The sequence below is a fragment of the Lissotriton helveticus genome, chromosome 4_1, assembly GCF_964261635.1.
Source record: "Lissotriton helveticus chromosome 4_1, aLisHel1.1, whole genome shotgun sequence".
In the NCBI taxonomy this organism is placed as follows: domain Eukaryota; kingdom Metazoa; phylum Chordata; class Amphibia; order Caudata; family Salamandridae; genus Lissotriton; species Lissotriton helveticus.
The window spans coordinates 2,103,446,924-2,103,465,087 of record NC_136063.1 but is presented as its reverse complement, the minus strand read 5'-3'; the positions used below and the strand labels follow the sequence as shown (position 1 = coordinate 2,103,465,087).

General features: G+C 43.7%; 1 protein-coding gene across 1 annotated transcript in view; it reads left to right on the top strand.

Moving 5' to 3' along the window:
• Window positions 1-18,164, top strand: part of LOC144829539 (synaptotagmin-like protein 2) — a 739,182-nt gene that overhangs the window by 672,580 nt on the left and 48,438 nt on the right. The window contains exons 14-15 of the mRNA XM_078688777.1: window positions 680-758; window positions 17,268-17,367. Of these exons, the coding sequence (XP_078544903.1) occupies window positions 680-758; window positions 17,268-17,367 (179 nt within the window). The remainder of the gene's footprint in view (window positions 1-679; window positions 759-17,267; window positions 17,368-18,164) is intronic.

Sequence of the window (18,164 nt, the reverse complement as noted above, 5' to 3'; positions counted from 1 at the left end):
CATAAAAGTACTTAGTTACACAATTCTGCTCAATAATATTATTTAATTACAAGGATGTTTAGATCAGTTTTACACAATAAGGGAGCAATTATTTGGGATTTGAGAAGTAAAGTCCTACTGTATCTGGCAGCCTTCTTTCAATGGATTTCAGATCATTCTAAGACTACCACTGGTGTGTTCACATGTGCACGCATGGTGACCATCTTGAAATTATTTTTTGTTTTAAAACATAAGAAATACCATTCCGTGTGCATGCACAACAGCCAGATGGGGAGAATACACAAAGATTGACAAAGACAATAGGTGACATTATTGGCCTTGCCCGTTCTTTATTATTGAGTTAATACTTTTGTTTAGCCCTCTTTCGATTATGTGGAATTGAACTACTGATGTGAATTGATCAAGGAAGTAATTTTATGCCATATATTTTTCTAATGGGAGGAATGATCAGTTAACTAGAAGGAGCTTTTTGAAGCCAGATGTTGTCCTTCAACTGCATCTGCAACCAGTCAAGTTCATGTTCAAATTAACGATACAGCAAAATTGTCCTGATGAAAAGTATTGTAGATAAGCCACAAGTGTGTCACAGTGACATTAAAAGTAATTGACTTTTACTGCAGACAAATGTAAGATGTGCCATGGACTAATTTATTGCACCCAATCTGCCTTTATGTTTCAGAGCATTTCTGCCATCAATGGAGTGGATCACCGGGGAGTAATGAATTTGTCAATTAAATACATCCCACCAGGAAGCTTAGGTAAAAACATGGTGAAATGAATGGCTTGCTAATTCCATTGCTTGTGACTATGTTGAGGCTAATTAAACTGGAGCAGATAATGCCTTTTAATATTAGCATATATGCATAATTACCATGTCCTACACTAGAGTCTTTAAGTGTGAAGAACCTTACAGCGCACAATGTTAAATCTTAAACCTTATAGGTTTGAACTTTTAAAACATAAACAAGTCATCATCTTTGGAAGCAGTATATACATTCTTACATCAAGTAAACATATACATATAGATATATATTTACATTGATGTCAGAATTTATATACAGCTTCCAACGATTTATCAATATATAGATAGATAGATATATGTCCAAAGTTTATTTATATACATATAAATATATATTTATTTATTTATTTATTAAAACATTTATATAGCGTGAACAAAGGCCCTGGGGCATCTCGGCGCTGAAAAGTCTATATCTATATATACCTATATATACATATAATATATACATATTATATATACATGAGCACACACATATATATAAAAATACAGTTTTCTGTTTTGCCAATAACTTTGGCACTGTTTAATAACTCTGCATGTACTTTCCTAAACAAAGTTTATCCACCTCTGGAAAGTTTCCGTCAAGCGGGGCCAAAAAAAATGGGGGAGTCCCAAAATATTGTTTACTTCTATTAATTTCCGTAGGAATCTTTGCTGCCTGATACAGAATTACACAACATTTGGCAATGTTATTCAGAAACGTGCTTTTCAATATTTGGTGTAAATCCATTCGGCCGTTTTCAAGAAACTTGTGTTTAAAGAGGTGCTTGGGGTGGTCAGGAAGGAGTTAAAAAGTGAAGTATATCTGGGCGATTGGTCTCACAGTAGTCCCCCAGTACTGAAATTTTAAAAAATAGGGCCCTCTGATTGGCCAAGGGAACTTTTTCTCCTGTCAAGTATTTCGGTACCGTGGGATCTAGACTGGTCCAATGGTACGGAGCAATCTGATTTGTTGAATGGAACTGAGAGAAAAATTTTGCAGCTGCCATTACAGCACTTGGGAAATTTGTCCTCGTGTCCTAAATTTCCTTCTAAAAAGTAGTATAAAAGGGCACCGTAGGGACACCCTGACCCTGTGGCACTAGTTTTTTATGTGTATTTGTATGGCGCACAACTCACTCAAGAAGGTATCGTGGCTGTAGTGGGGGGACTCAAAGTGACTAAGGGGCAAAACATGCAATAAAAAATTTGTGGGTACCATGAATACCGCAGAACCCAGTGGATGCCTCCGGAGAGGTTCTTCTGTGCTCCCATGCGACCCGCTGCTCAAGCCTCACCTCCATGTCACTGCGGTACCGTGTGAGCGGTACTAGGAAAGTGAAGTACTGCAGTAACCACAAAAGCATTTTGAAAATTCATAATAAATTAAATGCGGTTTGGGGGTTTGCCGGGGCATTGGATTCCATGGAAGGTTGGGCACAGGCCTTTGCCAGGACCCATGCCCTGTGGCCAACTGCCTGCTGTGCACAGTCGAAGACCGTGTGCTGGGGGGGTTGGCTGCCCACTGGTAGTACGGTTCAGGCTCTAGCCAGAGGCCTTGGCCTGTAGCCAACCGCTGCTGTGCACAGTCGAAGGCCATGTGCAGGGGGAGTTGGTCACCCGTAGGGGTTGAGTGCAGGACTTTACCAGAGTCCTTGCTCCGCAGTTAACCCCCTGTTACACACGGTCAAAGGCAGTGTGCAGCTGGGTTATTGCTGCCCTCATGAGAACCGGCCGGGCGAGGTCCTGCGGCCAACCCCCCACTGTACACATGTGAAAGCCATATGCAACGGGTGTTGACCGCCGCAACGGGTTTGTTCCTGGTCAGAAGCAAAGCCCCCCTTCCAACCCTCCCTCCCCAGCTCCACTGCTCAGGGCCAAAAGCTGTACTTAATGGAGAATTGGATGAATGTGATCACAACACCACAGAAATGTACTGTGCAAACAAAGGGTAAAGTGGCATTTGTGTTAGGCATGGTAATAAGATCTTACCTTGCGTTAAAAAAGCCCCAGAAAGTAATGAAAAAAATAAAGATTAAGGTGCCATTATAGCTAAGTATGGTAAAAGCTTAGCTTACATTAAATAAAAGCCCTAGAAATTCACTGAAAAAAACGTTAAATTACTTTACAGTTAGGGGGTAACATAACATAAAAAATGAATGTAAAAAAAAGCTAAAACGTAACATGGATAATCTACTGAGCTAACTGTAGCTTGTGCCCCACCACGCACTGTTCCACCAGAACGCCTTTTTCCCATTCGAAGTGTCACAGGAGTGTTTAAATATATGTACGAATCCGTAGGCGCAAAACCCTAAAGGTGATCATTAGCTAGGTCAGGTGAACTTGAACCGCACTTATCTTACACGTCGGGAGCCGAATACCACACTCTTCGGATGTAAGACCAATAATCTCTCTAGAAGCTTTTGACTGTGGCTTCTAACCGTTTACCATCACGGGACCTTCAAGTTCACCTGACCTAGCTTATGATCCCCTATAGGGTTTTGCGCCTATGGATTCGTACAGATATTTAAACACTCATGTGACACTTCGAATGGGAAAAGGGCATTTTGGTGGAACTCTCGGCACACAGACATTTATTGAAGGTTATTGCGCATACGGACTTGTATATATATTCAAGCATTACTGGTATACCTTGATCGGGAAAAGGTTTTGGTGAACCTTTCGACACACATATATATTATTGAAGGTTTGAGAAAGTCGTTCATCGGCAAACATGTGTCGGCTGTTGATGTGTTTATGTTCTACAACTACGTGTCAACGTTACTGAAAATTAATTTACATTTTATCAGGATCATGCCCTATAGATTGATTTCATTCACTATGTTCTTCTGCAGTTAAATATATTACTGACTACTGATGGTCAGTGGTAACTCTTTGTAGTGCTGTGCTTTGTTTTCGCATTATTTGAATTGATGTGTATGGAGGAAGCCCTCTCTCTGCACTGGGCGACACTGTGGATGGCACAGTGTTGACATTGAGCACGCCAGATTACATATTGGGACACAATTGTGCAAACTACAACAGAGGTGCTGACTGTTCTTTTTGTAACCACTGCCATCATTCCTGTACATTACAAAGTGTTGCTAGACCAACCAGCATCCGATCACCTCTTGCGCCCCCGAACACATCCATAAGACCTGGCATCAGTTCAGTGGGTCTATCTAGGATCCTAGCCCGGGATCGGCCATTCGGCCAGTAACACACAATCACAGGGTACTGCCACACAACATGAAAGATTATAGTCGCTGGGAAGAAACATCGGGTATAGTTTGGATTAGGGAGAATGCCTGCATGTCAGAGTCTTTTTAGCGACATGTAGGTTAAGTGCAAGTAATTTAGTCGTATCATCCTAAGCCGTGCTGAAATAGTGACTAGCCGGGGGGGGGGGGCGTTCATGGCTCCCGGAATTCCGTGTCTTTCAGGTCACCCACCCACTGCTCTGCCGGAGCTGCTCCAGTGCCTCAGGAGCATTACTCCATTACTCATTTTCTCCTCCCTCAATTTAAAACCCAGTTTCTTACAGACGGTGTAAATGATCTCAGGGACATTGACCTAAAAGGGACCTGATAATCATCTGGGTCAATTTGGGGCCCTATATCTATTCATGTTATCTGATATTGATTATCTGTTCTGTGAAATGACTATGCCACCGGTGCTGGTGACTCTATATCCAAACAATACATGTCATCCTGTGGTGACTTAAGCCTACTGTGCAAATAACAGTTCTTATACACCATACAAATAACAGTTCTTATGTATTGTGTAACATGTTTTCATAGAAAATAAATAAAGAAAAAGACTTGAAAAGAGAAATGCATCTTTAGATCCACCCTGGTCATAGCCATTGAATTGGTCAGCAGCTAGGCAGGCTATGCTGCCTACCACAGTGGCTCACCTAATGGGGGCTTGTGGTCCTTAGGCATTCAGCCCTCACATTGGTGCTCTTGAGTTACTCACCAGTGCCTTTCCTAAAAGAACACACACTGTTGTATCTTTCTCAGGAGCCCTTTAATTGAAAGCACCTGCAAATCTTTCCAAAGACCATTCAACTGCTATCTAGGTAACAACCTAGAGTGCCTTCCAATTCTCTTCAGTTCCAAAGAATATTGATGCTACAGATTTGCCCCATTGACTGAATTTAGTCTAATCTCGTGGAATGTCAATGGCCTACTAGATTTTATCAAACGCATGGCGGTCCTCAGATTCCTTAAACGTCACCGACCGGACATTGTTATATTAATACATTTTAAATTGCATAGCTGCCCCAGCAACCGGCTTCCCAGTGCTATGCACCAAACTAGAGTACCACACCAAGAGAGCAGCAAAGGGGGAGTAGGACCTCCTAATAGACGAAAAGCAAGGTTTTTTGCTCTTTCCTGAAATCAAGAAGATTCTGGGGTTATCGTAGCTAGAAAGGCAAACTGTTCCAAAGGGGTGGAGCTAAAACTCAAAAGGAGTGGCCATGGCTCGTTTCCTGTAGAACCTTGGAGTCGCCACCAAATTTAGCTCGGCTGAGCGGAGTGCTCTTTTAGGACGATAGGGTTGCATTAGTTCAGACAAGTTGGGAGCACCTGGAGCATTTATAATCCTATGTGCTATACTAAGGGCTTTGAATTGAATTTGGCTCTCTAACGGCAGCGATTGTAGCTTGCGAAGAAGCCACGCATTACAAAGGAGGGAAAACAGTAATTTGGCGGCTGCCTATTGGACCCACAGTAACCTCTTTAGGATCGATTTCTTGTAACCTAGATAGAGAGTGTTGCAGTAGTCTAGCCGAGATAGAATGAGAGATTGGATAATCATCTGAGGAATGCGTGGTTCAAATAGGCCAATATGCGAAAAAATAAGTGCCAGGACTCCCATCAGGAGGCCACTGCAGCTTGCACCACACATTGCCCATGCCACTCTGCCAATGATAGTAAAAGCACAACTATTACCCATCACAATTCGGACTATGCTTTGCCCCCAAATCTATAATAAAGGCTTGGGCAGCAGGCAATAGTCATTTTAATGTACATTGAATTAACGAAAGACTGTTGCTGTGCTCATCTCTAAATTATCCAGACAGTGCCACCTTGTGACAAGCTGTCACATGTGCTGGTGTTGACAATTAAGTGCTGGTACCGCGCACCGGAAACCACATGCTCAAATTAACCACTGGTTTTCAGTCTTCTCAGAAGACCAAAACAAATGCCTGCCAGAGTGGAAATTTGCTTCTTGAGACTGAGGGAGTTGTCCACCAGTGCTCACAGGTTTTTTCACAGATAATTTGATTGATGGAGGGGGCTATAGGCTGTGTAGCCCCCAAAGGTCTGACATATAGCTTGAATAGAGTAGGGCTCATTGAATTGCCCTGAGGTACCCCATGTTTCAAACTAGGACAGCTTTGTACCCCGTATGCCTATATTGATATTGTAAAGGCATTGTAAGAGCACCATATGTGAGACAGTGTCAAAGGTGGTGCTCAAATCTAAAAGAATAAGGGCCGCAGAGCTGTCTTCATCCACCACTCCATGGCGTGTCCCTGGCACTGACAGGAAAGCAGATTCTGAGATATGGTGGGACCTGAAACCATTTTGGAAGGTGTCTAAAATGCAATTGGCTTCTAAAAACTCCTCCGGGAATGTGTTAATGTGTTTTTTTTGTGTCATAATTTTTTATTGGAGTTAACCCCTTGGCTAGAAAAGACAGCAGGGAAACAGAGTAGTAGTTACCAAGGCTGGTAGGGTTGAGGGAGGACTTTCTCAGGCGGGGAATTGCTTTGACCTAATTCCATGCCTGGGGAACCGTGGATGAGGACAGTGTAAGATTGGCTATCTTAAGCGGGGGAAAACAGCTCCTGCAATTTTAATTATAGTGTCCGGTTTAAGGGGATCATCTTGTGATCCGGATTTCACCGCAGTCCATATAGTGAAAAAAGAGTGCAGGTCCGGATGAGGCGGTTCGGTGAAAACTGGCCAAGGTAGAGCTTCCTCTGGTTGTTCAGGACTGGGCTCATCAACAGCAGTAGCTGTAGGCTGAAAACTGACAATAAATAGCATAACTCTTTTCCACTGGGAAATCTACAGTTTTATTACTGTGAGTCATTAGATTCCTTCACCAGCTTAGTCATTGCAGTTGTTGTTAGACTATTAACAATGGAATAGATTTCCTTGGGAGGGTTCTTGCTGTTTGAAATTTTAGTTAAAATGAACTCTCCTCTGGTTGTTCTTATCAGTTTATAAGCTTTGAGTGCATTCATGTAAAGTACCTTTGCCCCAGTGTTGTAGGATGTTCTCCAGGTGCACTCAAGCACCTTGCAACGCCTTTTATCAATGATTAACATTTCATTGAACAAGCAGTAGAGGGCCTACTCCTGTCCTTGACCTGGTAGAAAGGTATGAACTTGTGGATGGCCAAAGTGATCCATGCCTTCATATCCACATCGGCGGGAGTCTACATTAGGATGCAGCTGGGAGAATTAAACAATGTAGCTGCCAAATTTCATTATGTTCAATTTATGCCATGGCCTTTTAACTCCAAAAGAGCTTGTGGAGAAGAGTTCATGCCCAGTTACTCAGAGAGACATATAAATCAGGTGGTCTGTCCAGGCCAGAGGTCTCGGAGGTTAAAAAATACGGATCTAAGCAGTGACCCGCTAAGTGTGTTGGGCCTCCCAATAACTGATTCATCTGTAGTGATGTCAGGTCCTTCAGTAATTCATGAGCTCCAGTATCATTAAGTTGGTCAAAGTGAAGATGTAGGTCACCTATGATGGTAAAATTGGATGAGCGGTAAAGAAGCAACTTGATTGACCAAAGTAGTTCTAAAGGCATTAGACGGGCCTACGGGTCTGTAGATTCGAAAACCCTAGAGGGTGAAATTCTTGCTCACAATGATCTGAAATAGAGCATTTTCACAAACTACAATAGGGCGGAGGGCTAGGCTGCAGCTTACTGTAGTGTTTTAAATAATGGTTAAACCACCCCCTCTGCCTGTGAATCTGTCACATCTAATGATGTTATAACTTGGGCTTAATGCCAAAGAGATTCGGTAGAGATGTTAGGGGACAAGATGTCCGGAACACAGTCTTGGAGTAAACGTATATCTCAGCAAAGTGGTTGACCAGAGAGAAGCAGTTAATGGCACAAAGTTTGAGTGATGTGCAGTGTTTGTCAAGCATGAGAGCTGCAGGCGTAGCTGGGATGTCAGTAGCAGATACAAAACCACACTGTATACACTCAAACACACTCCCCCCAGATGACCTGGCATTTAAGCAGTTCCCGTGTGCGGTTTGCCGAATCATGTTGAGTAGCTTTACCAATTGCTCATAGTAGAAGTAGCGTACCTGGCTCTGTCCAGGCAGGGATGGGCGCAGACGTGTTTGCCTTTAGCGTGCCAGCGGCGAGTCCGTGCATCTGCCATCTTTAATTGCCAGTACAAATGGTGAGAAGTTGGAATGGCAAAACAACTAGAGTACTGCTTTTTCCTACCTGAGGCCGGGTAAAAATGGCAGACAAGAAGTGGTGATGCATGCTCTGTTCATAAAAATGTGTAATGCCCCCAAGACATGCTTTGCTTTATAGCCCTCTACTCAAATAAAGTGCAAGAAAAGTATAAAAAAGGTTTTAAAATTGCCCCCCTAAAACATAGCAAACATTCCAAAATGCTACTCTCCGTGTAGCAAATCAGATCAAATTCAAGTGTGGCAAATCTGATTCAAGTACAATTGGCAGTCAAAAGAATGTTAAAATCGTACTCATAAAACACATAAACAGCCCAATAATGCTTTGTTCAGAGCAGTTAATACAGGTTACAGTGGGAAGAGTGTCCATGCATCTGTCGTCCTCACATTTCGGTGCAAACTAGGAGAAGGCAGCACTGCAAAACAACTACATCGCTACCTTCTCCTACCTGCAGACAACTAAAAATGGCCAGCATGAAGTGAAGTTGTGTCCTCTGTTCATAAAAATGCACACTGCCCCCAAGACATGCTTTGCTTTGTAGCCCTCACCTCAAATAAAGTGCAAGTTCAAGAAAAGTATAACGACCCACATTGCATCACTTAATGGGGTCTCTCTGCCCCTTTCTACGCAGATTCGGTTATGATCGAGTCTTTCTCTCAGAATTTGGTAGGGGCTCCAGGGAGACAGTGATTCTAATTCATAAACACTACACTCTGGTGGTGATACAGATGATCCATGATTTGCAGGGCCGCTATCTGAGGGTGGTGGGAACGTTAGAAGGAAAACCACACAGCAGCTTAAGTGTCTATATGCCCCCTCATCTGCACAAACAAACTTTCAGTGAGATCATAGAGGTGATTACACTACCATTTGGGACATTGCTCCTTGGGGAGGATTTCCATGCCACCCTTAATCCGGACGTGGATGTCTCTGCCCACCCACGCTCCATCACAGGATGGTGTCGAAGGCTTTAATTCCTGGGTGCGCTCCCTGGAGCTATGCAATATCTGGCAGGTGTGGCATCCGCGGGAGAGAGCGTATATCCACACTCCTGCATCTACAAGAACCTTATCCTGGATTGATTACATATTCCTTCCTGCCACAGATGTGACAAGCACTTCAGCCACTAATATTCTCCCCCACAGGTTTCTGATCAATCTTCCCTCGTGCTTTAGGCAGTGGCCCCATCACAGCTTAGAAGACACATGTGGCGTCTTAACGGCTGGTTCCTCATACATGATAAGCTCCTTAGCTACTTGTCGGACAAGCAACACTCACGTGTTGAGATAAACGAAGGGACTGTCCTGGGTGCGGGCACCATATGGGCCAATCCGAGGGACAGTCAAAATTTACCTAAAACACATGAAGAGGGACAGGTTTAATCATATAATGAAGCATGAGTCTCATATACTTCAACTGGAGACTATAGAAGCAGAGAATGCAACTGAATCTCTCAGCCGACAGTTAGAAATTGATAGGGCTTCTCTGCGTCAGCTTGTGTTTCATAAGGCTTGTCAGTGCTGGTGTGCCTATTTAGCGGGTATATGCGTAGGGTTACAAAAGTGGTAAGCTCCTGTACTGGCTGCCCACCAAAGGTACTAGTTCACAGCTGATTCCTTTTATTGACGACTCATCAGGGAACCTTTTACACACCTCAAAGGTGATTGCAGGTGTCTTTGCGAATACTACGAAAGACTCTATGCCCAGAGGCCGAGATCCATCTGCGAACTTTCCCACCCTTTCTTGCCTAACATCCTTCTCCCCATCTCAACCAGGTACAACCTGCAGTTCTTGACTCTCCCATTACTGAAGATGAAGTACTTGCTGCAAAGCGAGATCTGAACCGGGGAAACCCACTGGCCCAGATCGTTTCCCCCTTGAATATTACTGTAAACTCCAAGATGTTGTTCCACACTTACTCCAATTATATAAGTAAGCGGGTAAAAATAGCTTCCCGCCAAACCTTGACCTGGAAACTATTGTGGTCATCCCTAAATCAGACCATCTAGTGACCAGCTGCGCCTCCTATCGCCCAATTCCCTTGATTAAGTGTGATATCAAAACCTATGACAAGATCTTGGCAACTAGGCTGCAGCAGGTCCTGGGCACTTGCAAAAGGAACAGCACTGGGCTTTGTATGTGGTGTGTCCCCGCTGCCCTGGCCCTGCCCACAACATAGAAAAATCTGCAGCCTGGATCTATCTCGATTCTTTGTTGCGTTACACAGGTTTCAGATCCAACTTTCGCAACTCAGTTAAACTCTTGTAAAAAGACCCTTCGGCTAAGGTCCTCATTAATGGGGTGCTGTCACATGCGTTTCCAATCAGATGAGGGTCTAGGTAGGGCTGCCCTCTCCCCGCTTCTCTTCGCCCTCTCTATAGAACCTCTGGCCTGCATCATTCGGTGTGAAGCCCATACGCAAGGATGGTGATGGAGTGAGACAATGGAAGACAGAACTGCACTTTTTTTGCAGACGACGTTCTTCTTTTCCTCACTGATCATAAGACATCTGGCCCACACTCGATGGATATTCTGCAGCTGTTCGAGGAAGCCTTAGGGCTCCGGGTACACTGTGGCAAATCTTTTTTAGGTCCTTTGTGAGGAAAAACTGCTGTGCACACATGGCAGTCTGATATTCCTATTCGTCATCTCAGCTTAAAACTTCTAGGGCTGCATATAGCAATGGTGCTGAAGCCTCAGTCTTGCCTCCTCCTCTAGGAAACTAAATCCAGCCTTAACACTTGGACTACTGTTTTCCCTTAACACTCTGGGTTGGGTTGCACTCATAAAAATGACGATTCTTCTTCGCTTCCCACATATAGTGTTCGCTAAATGTCGCCGTTCGGTTTACAATGGTGGCCTGGGAGTGGTGGGCATCCCAACTCCTAGTTATTAACCACTGATTGACAGGAGGCTGGGGTGACCCAGCCTATCAACTAGAGGTAGCTCGCCTAGGGTTGGATGGTGTTATGCAGTACCTCAACGTCCGGTCGATTCCCCTCAGTATCCCTAAGATCACCAGAACGGTCTTCCTGGTGTGGTGGGCAGCCAACAGATTTAAAGGGTGGAATAAGAAGTTAGCCCAACAGACTTTCCTCTGGAGGGGCTGTTGGCTGGAACATACAACACGGCTGGAGAGGTTCTGACATTGGGATCTGATTGTGATCACAGTCCTGGGGGACATATGGCCGGGCTTCCAAATGTACTCATTTTATGACCTCCAGACCCACTTAAGACTTTCCCACACTCATTTCCACATGCAACTACAGCACTTGGGGAGTATAAGGCACACTTAACTGACTTGCCCGCATTTAGACGTGGAATGGCAGAGGCCATTCATGGCACCCCAATGTATTCACTATTTCAGCACAGCTGAGGATGATATGACTAAATTACTTGCACTTTAGCTACATGTCGCCAAAAAGGCTCTGGCAAGCAGGCATTTTTCCTGTGTCCAACTGTACCAGATGCTCCTTCCCAGCGACTCATTTCTTTCATGCAGTGTGGCAGTGCCCAGTGATCGTGAGTCAGACTGGCCTATCCCTGATTAGGATCCTAGAAAGGCCCATTGAACTGACGCCAAAATTTTCCCTTCTAGGTCTCATAGATGAGTTTGGGGGTGCAAGAGGTGATTGGATACTGGTTTTTCTAGCAACACTGGTTGCTAAGAGAGACATCAAACACAAGTGGAAATCGTAACTGTCCCCGGGGTTGGCGGAGTGGAGATCTGGCATGGATTGGTGCGCCAAGCTGGAGGAGCAGACTTGCATTGTTAAAGGATGTCCTCAAAAGTTTTATAAAATTAGGGGCAAATGGCGGAAATATTGTGGTTTGGCAACGGTGCCGGAGACCGCGTCCTTACCGGGCCATTATCCTTCGTGATTTGTTGGGGACTTGTGGGTGGGCGGGGAGGTGTGGTACTGCATGGAAAGACAGTTTCATCTTGTTATTGTATTTCATCTAAAAAATCAATAAAATCTGTTTATAAAAAGAAAAAGTTCCTGTCCCCAAAACTGTAGTACTGCAGAGAAAGAAGCAGCTTCTGCTATAAGTAAATGGACGAATGGAACTGAGTTAGGTATATCTCAGGTTTGCCGGTAGGCTGATAAACAAATAAAAAGATGTAAGCATTCAACTACAATTGGTTAGCTGACTGTTCTAGTGCAAGTAGGGCGCAATCACAAAGAACAGGTCAAAGTGGAGGGCAGGTCCTTCTTCAGGGAGGACTCTGGAGATCTCTCATGCCTAGATGCGGACCCATTACTTTAAAGCAGAGCGGTTATGCTGACTGGCATATTTGCCGAAAGATTCTGGCCAAGTATTTATTAACACATCCTTATTGCAGATGCTGTCTGTAAATTATTGAGTAAGTCAAATCCTTGGATATGAGTTGTATTTTCACCTCAAAGTTCACCTAATTTTCCCATCTCTGGTCCATTCAACTCAAAACACTGTGGTTAAGTCCTTTCTGCCTCTCCGTCTTGGCTGGCGAGGAGTTTTAATTTGAGCTTGCTCTAGAGCTTCTGAATTATTGGCAGCAGCTGCAATGTTCAAAAGTATTTTCAGTTGCCACATTCTCCAGCCTGTAATTCAGAAGGAGCTATCTTAGTGTAGGATGACCAATGCTTCTCCAGGTTGTTCTTGGCTGAAACCTAGTATATTTGGGGATAGGTGGCTTACTTTAGAACTGGAACACAATGAAGGATTTGCCAATATTGACATTTTTTGCTGCACCGCTCCCCCGGAATAATCTCCCTATTTAGTTCACTCAAATGTGGTGGACACACTGACGGTGGAGCCTCTTCCATCTCAAATAATGATTGGATTTGATTCCAGACGTGTGTTGCAAACTAACCAAGCAACAATGCAGTTAAAGAAGCAAATTCTTTTTAAAAGTTCTAAAACAAGTTTAACAAGTAAGGCAAGTATTTGATAAGAAAAGTTCAACAATAAGGAAAAATTGATAAGGAGTTAAAAAGTTATTCAAACAGCTTATTTCCATTACACTTGACAGCGCTTATGGAAGGCGGGTATGGTTGCGTAGCCCGACTGCCTCAGATGCGGCTCGGAGGAGGGTACACTGCTGCACACGGTCTGGGAATGTCCGGCGCTGCGAAGGTTCTGGTAGGGGGTACACGGCGGCTTGGCAGAGGTTTTGGCATGGGAGATCCAGAGAAACCATAAGCTGGCACTGCTGCATGTTATGGCTGGGGTGGGGGGCAACCGTTACAAGCGACACCTGCTGCTGCTGGGTCTCACGTTGGCAAAGCGCGATATCGCGAGGGCATGGAAGGCTCCCCGGGCCCCGTCACTTGCCGCCTGAAAGAACGGCCTGAACTTTAGTATGGGTCTGGAGCAGCCTATATTTGTCACCAGGGGGTGCCCCCGCAAACATTAGAAGATATGGAAAAGGTGGGCTGACTATCGGGGTCTGGACCTCGACCCGCCTCCTGCAGAGGCCACTCTTCCAACTTCCTGATGTGCTGGACTGTGCAATGTCACTTTTGGTGTAAGGTGCATATGGCTCATGGCTTCTTCTGGTCTCATTTGCTGGTGGGGCAGCGGCTGCGCAAGGGGGGGGGGATTTGGGGGGGTGTTGGGGTGTTGTTGGGGGGGTGCTGTGGAGGGGGGCTGTGTATCCCATTCTTGCTAAGCCTCTTTGGGGGGTGGTATTGCTCGCTTTGCACACTGTTGACTGTGATGTTGTTACATTGATTGTGGCAGTAGACTCTGGATGGCAGGGCTCTGCATCTATTGTGTCTTTAACAATAAAATCTGTTTAAAAAAAAAAAAAAGCTTATTTCCATATGAAAAATTGAGGAAAGGTGATTGATTTTCAAATCTATCAGAACAATAGAAATGTTGAAAAAAGTGCACTTGTTGAAGACGTAATGGCATATATAAAACTAGCAAGAAGGGGTAGCCCATAGAAAGCAGAGCAGCAAAGATCTTAAAGGAAAAGTAGAGTGTAGAAAGAAGCTGATTCTGATGGCTGACGCTTAATCCAAGTTTATCAGTTGTAGTCTGGAATATCGAGTATTGAGTAGGGAATATTGTGATGCCTTAATATTGTAGACCAATATATTAAGGACTAACATATCGAAAACTAAGTGGATAAAGGGAAATATAGATTTACTATTCCTAACTCCACCTCTACAAGTTGTGATGATATGTATCACAAAACATATATGTTGAGTTAAATATAGAAAATCGATGCATATTTACCTGTCGGATGTTTTTGTCCTCAATATTTTAGCTGCAACATTAAGGTATAAGGATATTCCCTACTACCTATCCCCAACTCACACCGAGTCTATCAGAGGCACATTCGAGCTTCCATCAGTAATGTATTTAATTCTGGTTTCCTGGAAGGCAGGAGGCTTACCTGCCTTATTTTTCATTTACAATGGCAAGAGCACGTTCCTTCTTTAGAAGGAGGATTTCTTGTTCTAATTTGTTGTAGTTGCACTTTTAATCAGTATAGTCTCCCACCTCCATGGCGACGATGCAGCCCCTTATGATAGACTTGTAGGCATCCCAAAGTGTAACTGTACTTTCAGTCATCTCCATGGTGCCAGTGAAGTAATTGTCTGTTGCTTGTAAGAGATCACCTGTTACTTTCAGGTCAGTTAAGCGCCATGATTCTGGAACCGGGTCTGCAAATAATTTCCAAATAATGAGTGCAACTTTGTCACCGGGGGTAGTGATTGAAGATTCCCCTGGCAGTGCATTTGGCATCTGTGAATCTGTTAGTAGTATTAAGTGTTGTGAAGGAGTAGTCTATCCTCGTTTAACAATTGTGAGCCCCAAATTAATAAGTAAAGCACTGCTCAATTCCATGCAGGTCTCTCCATAAGTGAATGATTACCATTTCTTGTGTGAACCCAGCCTATATAATGTATCTAACCCAAATGGTGTTTTGAATTGGCTTTGTCCGCACCTCGGTCCATAAATAAAATAAAGATTCCACTTACTAATGTCAGTGCATCCAGGAACTATTACAACATTGCTCCTAATGTCTGTTGGGCATTGCCTTGGAAGCCTGGATATATGTAAAAAATTGGCTAAGAGTAGTCTCTCCCCCTCCCTGTGCACTTCAAAGCTGCATATTGTTCCACACTATCCCTCTTATTCCTGGGTGGAAAGTGATTGATTTTGTAACTAGTATGGCAAACTTTCCTAGAAATGGTGGTGTATCCTGCGTGGAGAAATTGCCTGCATTTCTCCCTCCCAATGAACTGGAATTGTTTGAGGTTTCAAATGTGTCACCTGGAGGTACACTATACCAGCCTTCTGAGTGGACAGTACCCTTTGAACCAACCCTTGCTTTATTTTATTGCCTAGGCCATTGACTTACGATGTCATGCATGTCATACAAAGTGCCATTTTGTACAGCTTTTACTGTTCACTGTTGTGACCTGTTCAGCAGGAGTGTGCCCAGTAGGTCCCCTTTTCAGCCATTTTGATGCCTCTTTTGTCCTTGCAGGTAACATATAATTATGAATTATCCCAACTTTCCCCACCTCACATCTTCATGCCAAAGCCTTCACCCGTACAATAGCAATGACGTTTTTTATTTTGGGATAAGACTCAATATTATCATTTAGTTGCAGCCCTCTCCTCTGGTGGACTTGGTGCTACTGGTTTTAGTCTGGCCCGTATACTTTTCCTTCTCTTAGTTAGGGAAGTTACACCTGTTAGTGATCCCCTTCCTTCTACCTGTCCCACTATGGCTTTTTCCAGCCGAATGGACCCACCTCTCTTCCCTCTGGCAGACTTGTCACTCATGTGTCATAGCATGTTAGTTGACCAGCTATGCACTTATGCGCTATGCATGTTCAGCGTCAGCATTCAAGAAAGAACCCTCAGTTACATGCAGGTCCCCCTAACCTTCCAGCCACCACTTTGGATTTCTCAAAGTCAGGAGTCTCTGAACCTTCCTTTGGGCATCTTACGGGGTCCTTCCACTGTTTCGACAAGCCTTTTCCTAATTCATTCCCTCTTGGGCCTCATCCATTTCTGTGAAATACATAGCTTTCCTCTGCCATGCCTCTCTACTTAGCAGGGTACAGCATCATGTGTATTACATTTCTTGTTCTTAGTTGTGTTGTGCCTGAACTGCTTGAATGAAGTGGGAATGCCTGGATCTGGGTGTTTTCATATTGTAAGGGGCTTTTACTCTATTGCTGCCTGCAGTATGCCATCTTTGTCCTCTCAGTTGAAGATGTTGGCTGTAGGTTTACTCCTACCCCCAGGTTCGGTAGAAACTTTGGTGCCCTGTGGGCTTTTTCTGCAGAGAAGAATTTTGATCGTCCCCGCAGCTGGATCGTATCCAGCTGGAGGGACTCTACAAAAAATTCAACCGAGAATCCCTCTACCTGCTCTGAAACCCCCACAAGTTACCCACTGCCTCATCCTCAATCGCCATTAGCCCTAGTTGTTGTCTCAGTCGTTTGATCATTTCTCCATGTTGTTTTATGTATCGGGCGTGTTCTACTGTCATTTTTTCCCACCACCTCCATATGGCTGGACATTTTTCAAAGATCTGCCCTAATGAGAGTAATGTCCAGTGTCACAATATCTATTTTTATTGTAATTCAGTTCTTGATCTCAGGCTGGTGCTAGGATTCCACTTAACGATGGTTCTTGCCCATCTTGTTTGTCCACTTTGGATATGAGGCTTCCCATGGTTGACTCCTAGTTTTGTGTTCGGTGGGGGCTATTAAGAAGGCATACTTCTACAGTCTGTTTTGTTGGGAGGATCTTGCAGCTCCGTAGTGTCCTATTTCGCATGGATATAAGCCGTGATTGTATACTCCTCTGTCATTGCCCCCCACTTGCACTTTGCCTCCTCGTCGCTCCTCGAGAAAACCATTTGCTATCACTTCTAGCGGCACCACAGTTTTTAGCTTTAACCCGATCATGTACATCCTGTAGACTGTCCTAAAAGTATTGTGTCCAAAATTGAAAAACACTTTAAAACACCTACTTTAAATTCTAAAATCTGCACCTCTTTCATTTCACAGGTCCAAAGAATCCTTCTTCTGGAGAAGTTCATATCTGGGTGAAGGATACCAAAGATTTGCCTCAGCTTCGGCCATCAGGTGTTGACTCTTTTGTAAAATGGTATGTTCTTGCATTAACAAGCCTTAGGTACAAAATTAAGCACTGCAATTGTTTGTGCCTATATTGAAGCACAATTGACCACAAGAGCAAATATGCCATAATGCAAGTAATTTCTTGCAAATGCAGACGCTGTGCACTTCCATTAAAGACAGTTTCCTCTTCTTACTTTAGAGTGTGGGAGTAAAAAAGTACAAATAGGTATGTGTGCAAAAACGGTAAGTAGATGTAAAGCCCATCTGCACTATGGTATGAGAGAAAAGCTGACCATCAGAAAGAGGGATTTAAGCATTCTAATAAGACTGTCTATGGAAAGACAATAGAAGCAAGGGTATGTGTTGGTCTACAAGGTAAGCGTGTAACAGGGAGAGATGACCCAAGATTTGCCTCCGATACTGAAAACCAAGTTACCAAAGGAAGGTCATCAGAGCTCAGAGGAACAGAAGGTTATTCGGTTTTTTGGGGATCTAGGTTTACTCTGAGCTATCAAGACATCAGTTGTTGGTACTTACATTTAACTCTTTTTTATTCTTGACGTACCTGGAACTAAAGAATGTCTTTCTAAGTGTGTGAGGCACTTTTCATTTTCTGGATCATCTAAGAAACCAAGAAAGATATACCACTTGTTACTCAAAAACATTATTAAATCAAGCTGTGAGTGTTTTCTATGAGAACTGTATTGCCTACCTGTAGATGAATTGGCCATTCATAGTCTTTTGATATCTCATTATCAAATAATTGGTTCTTTAAATTATTAGGGTTCAATGTAACATATACAGTTTTTGCACAGTAATTATTTT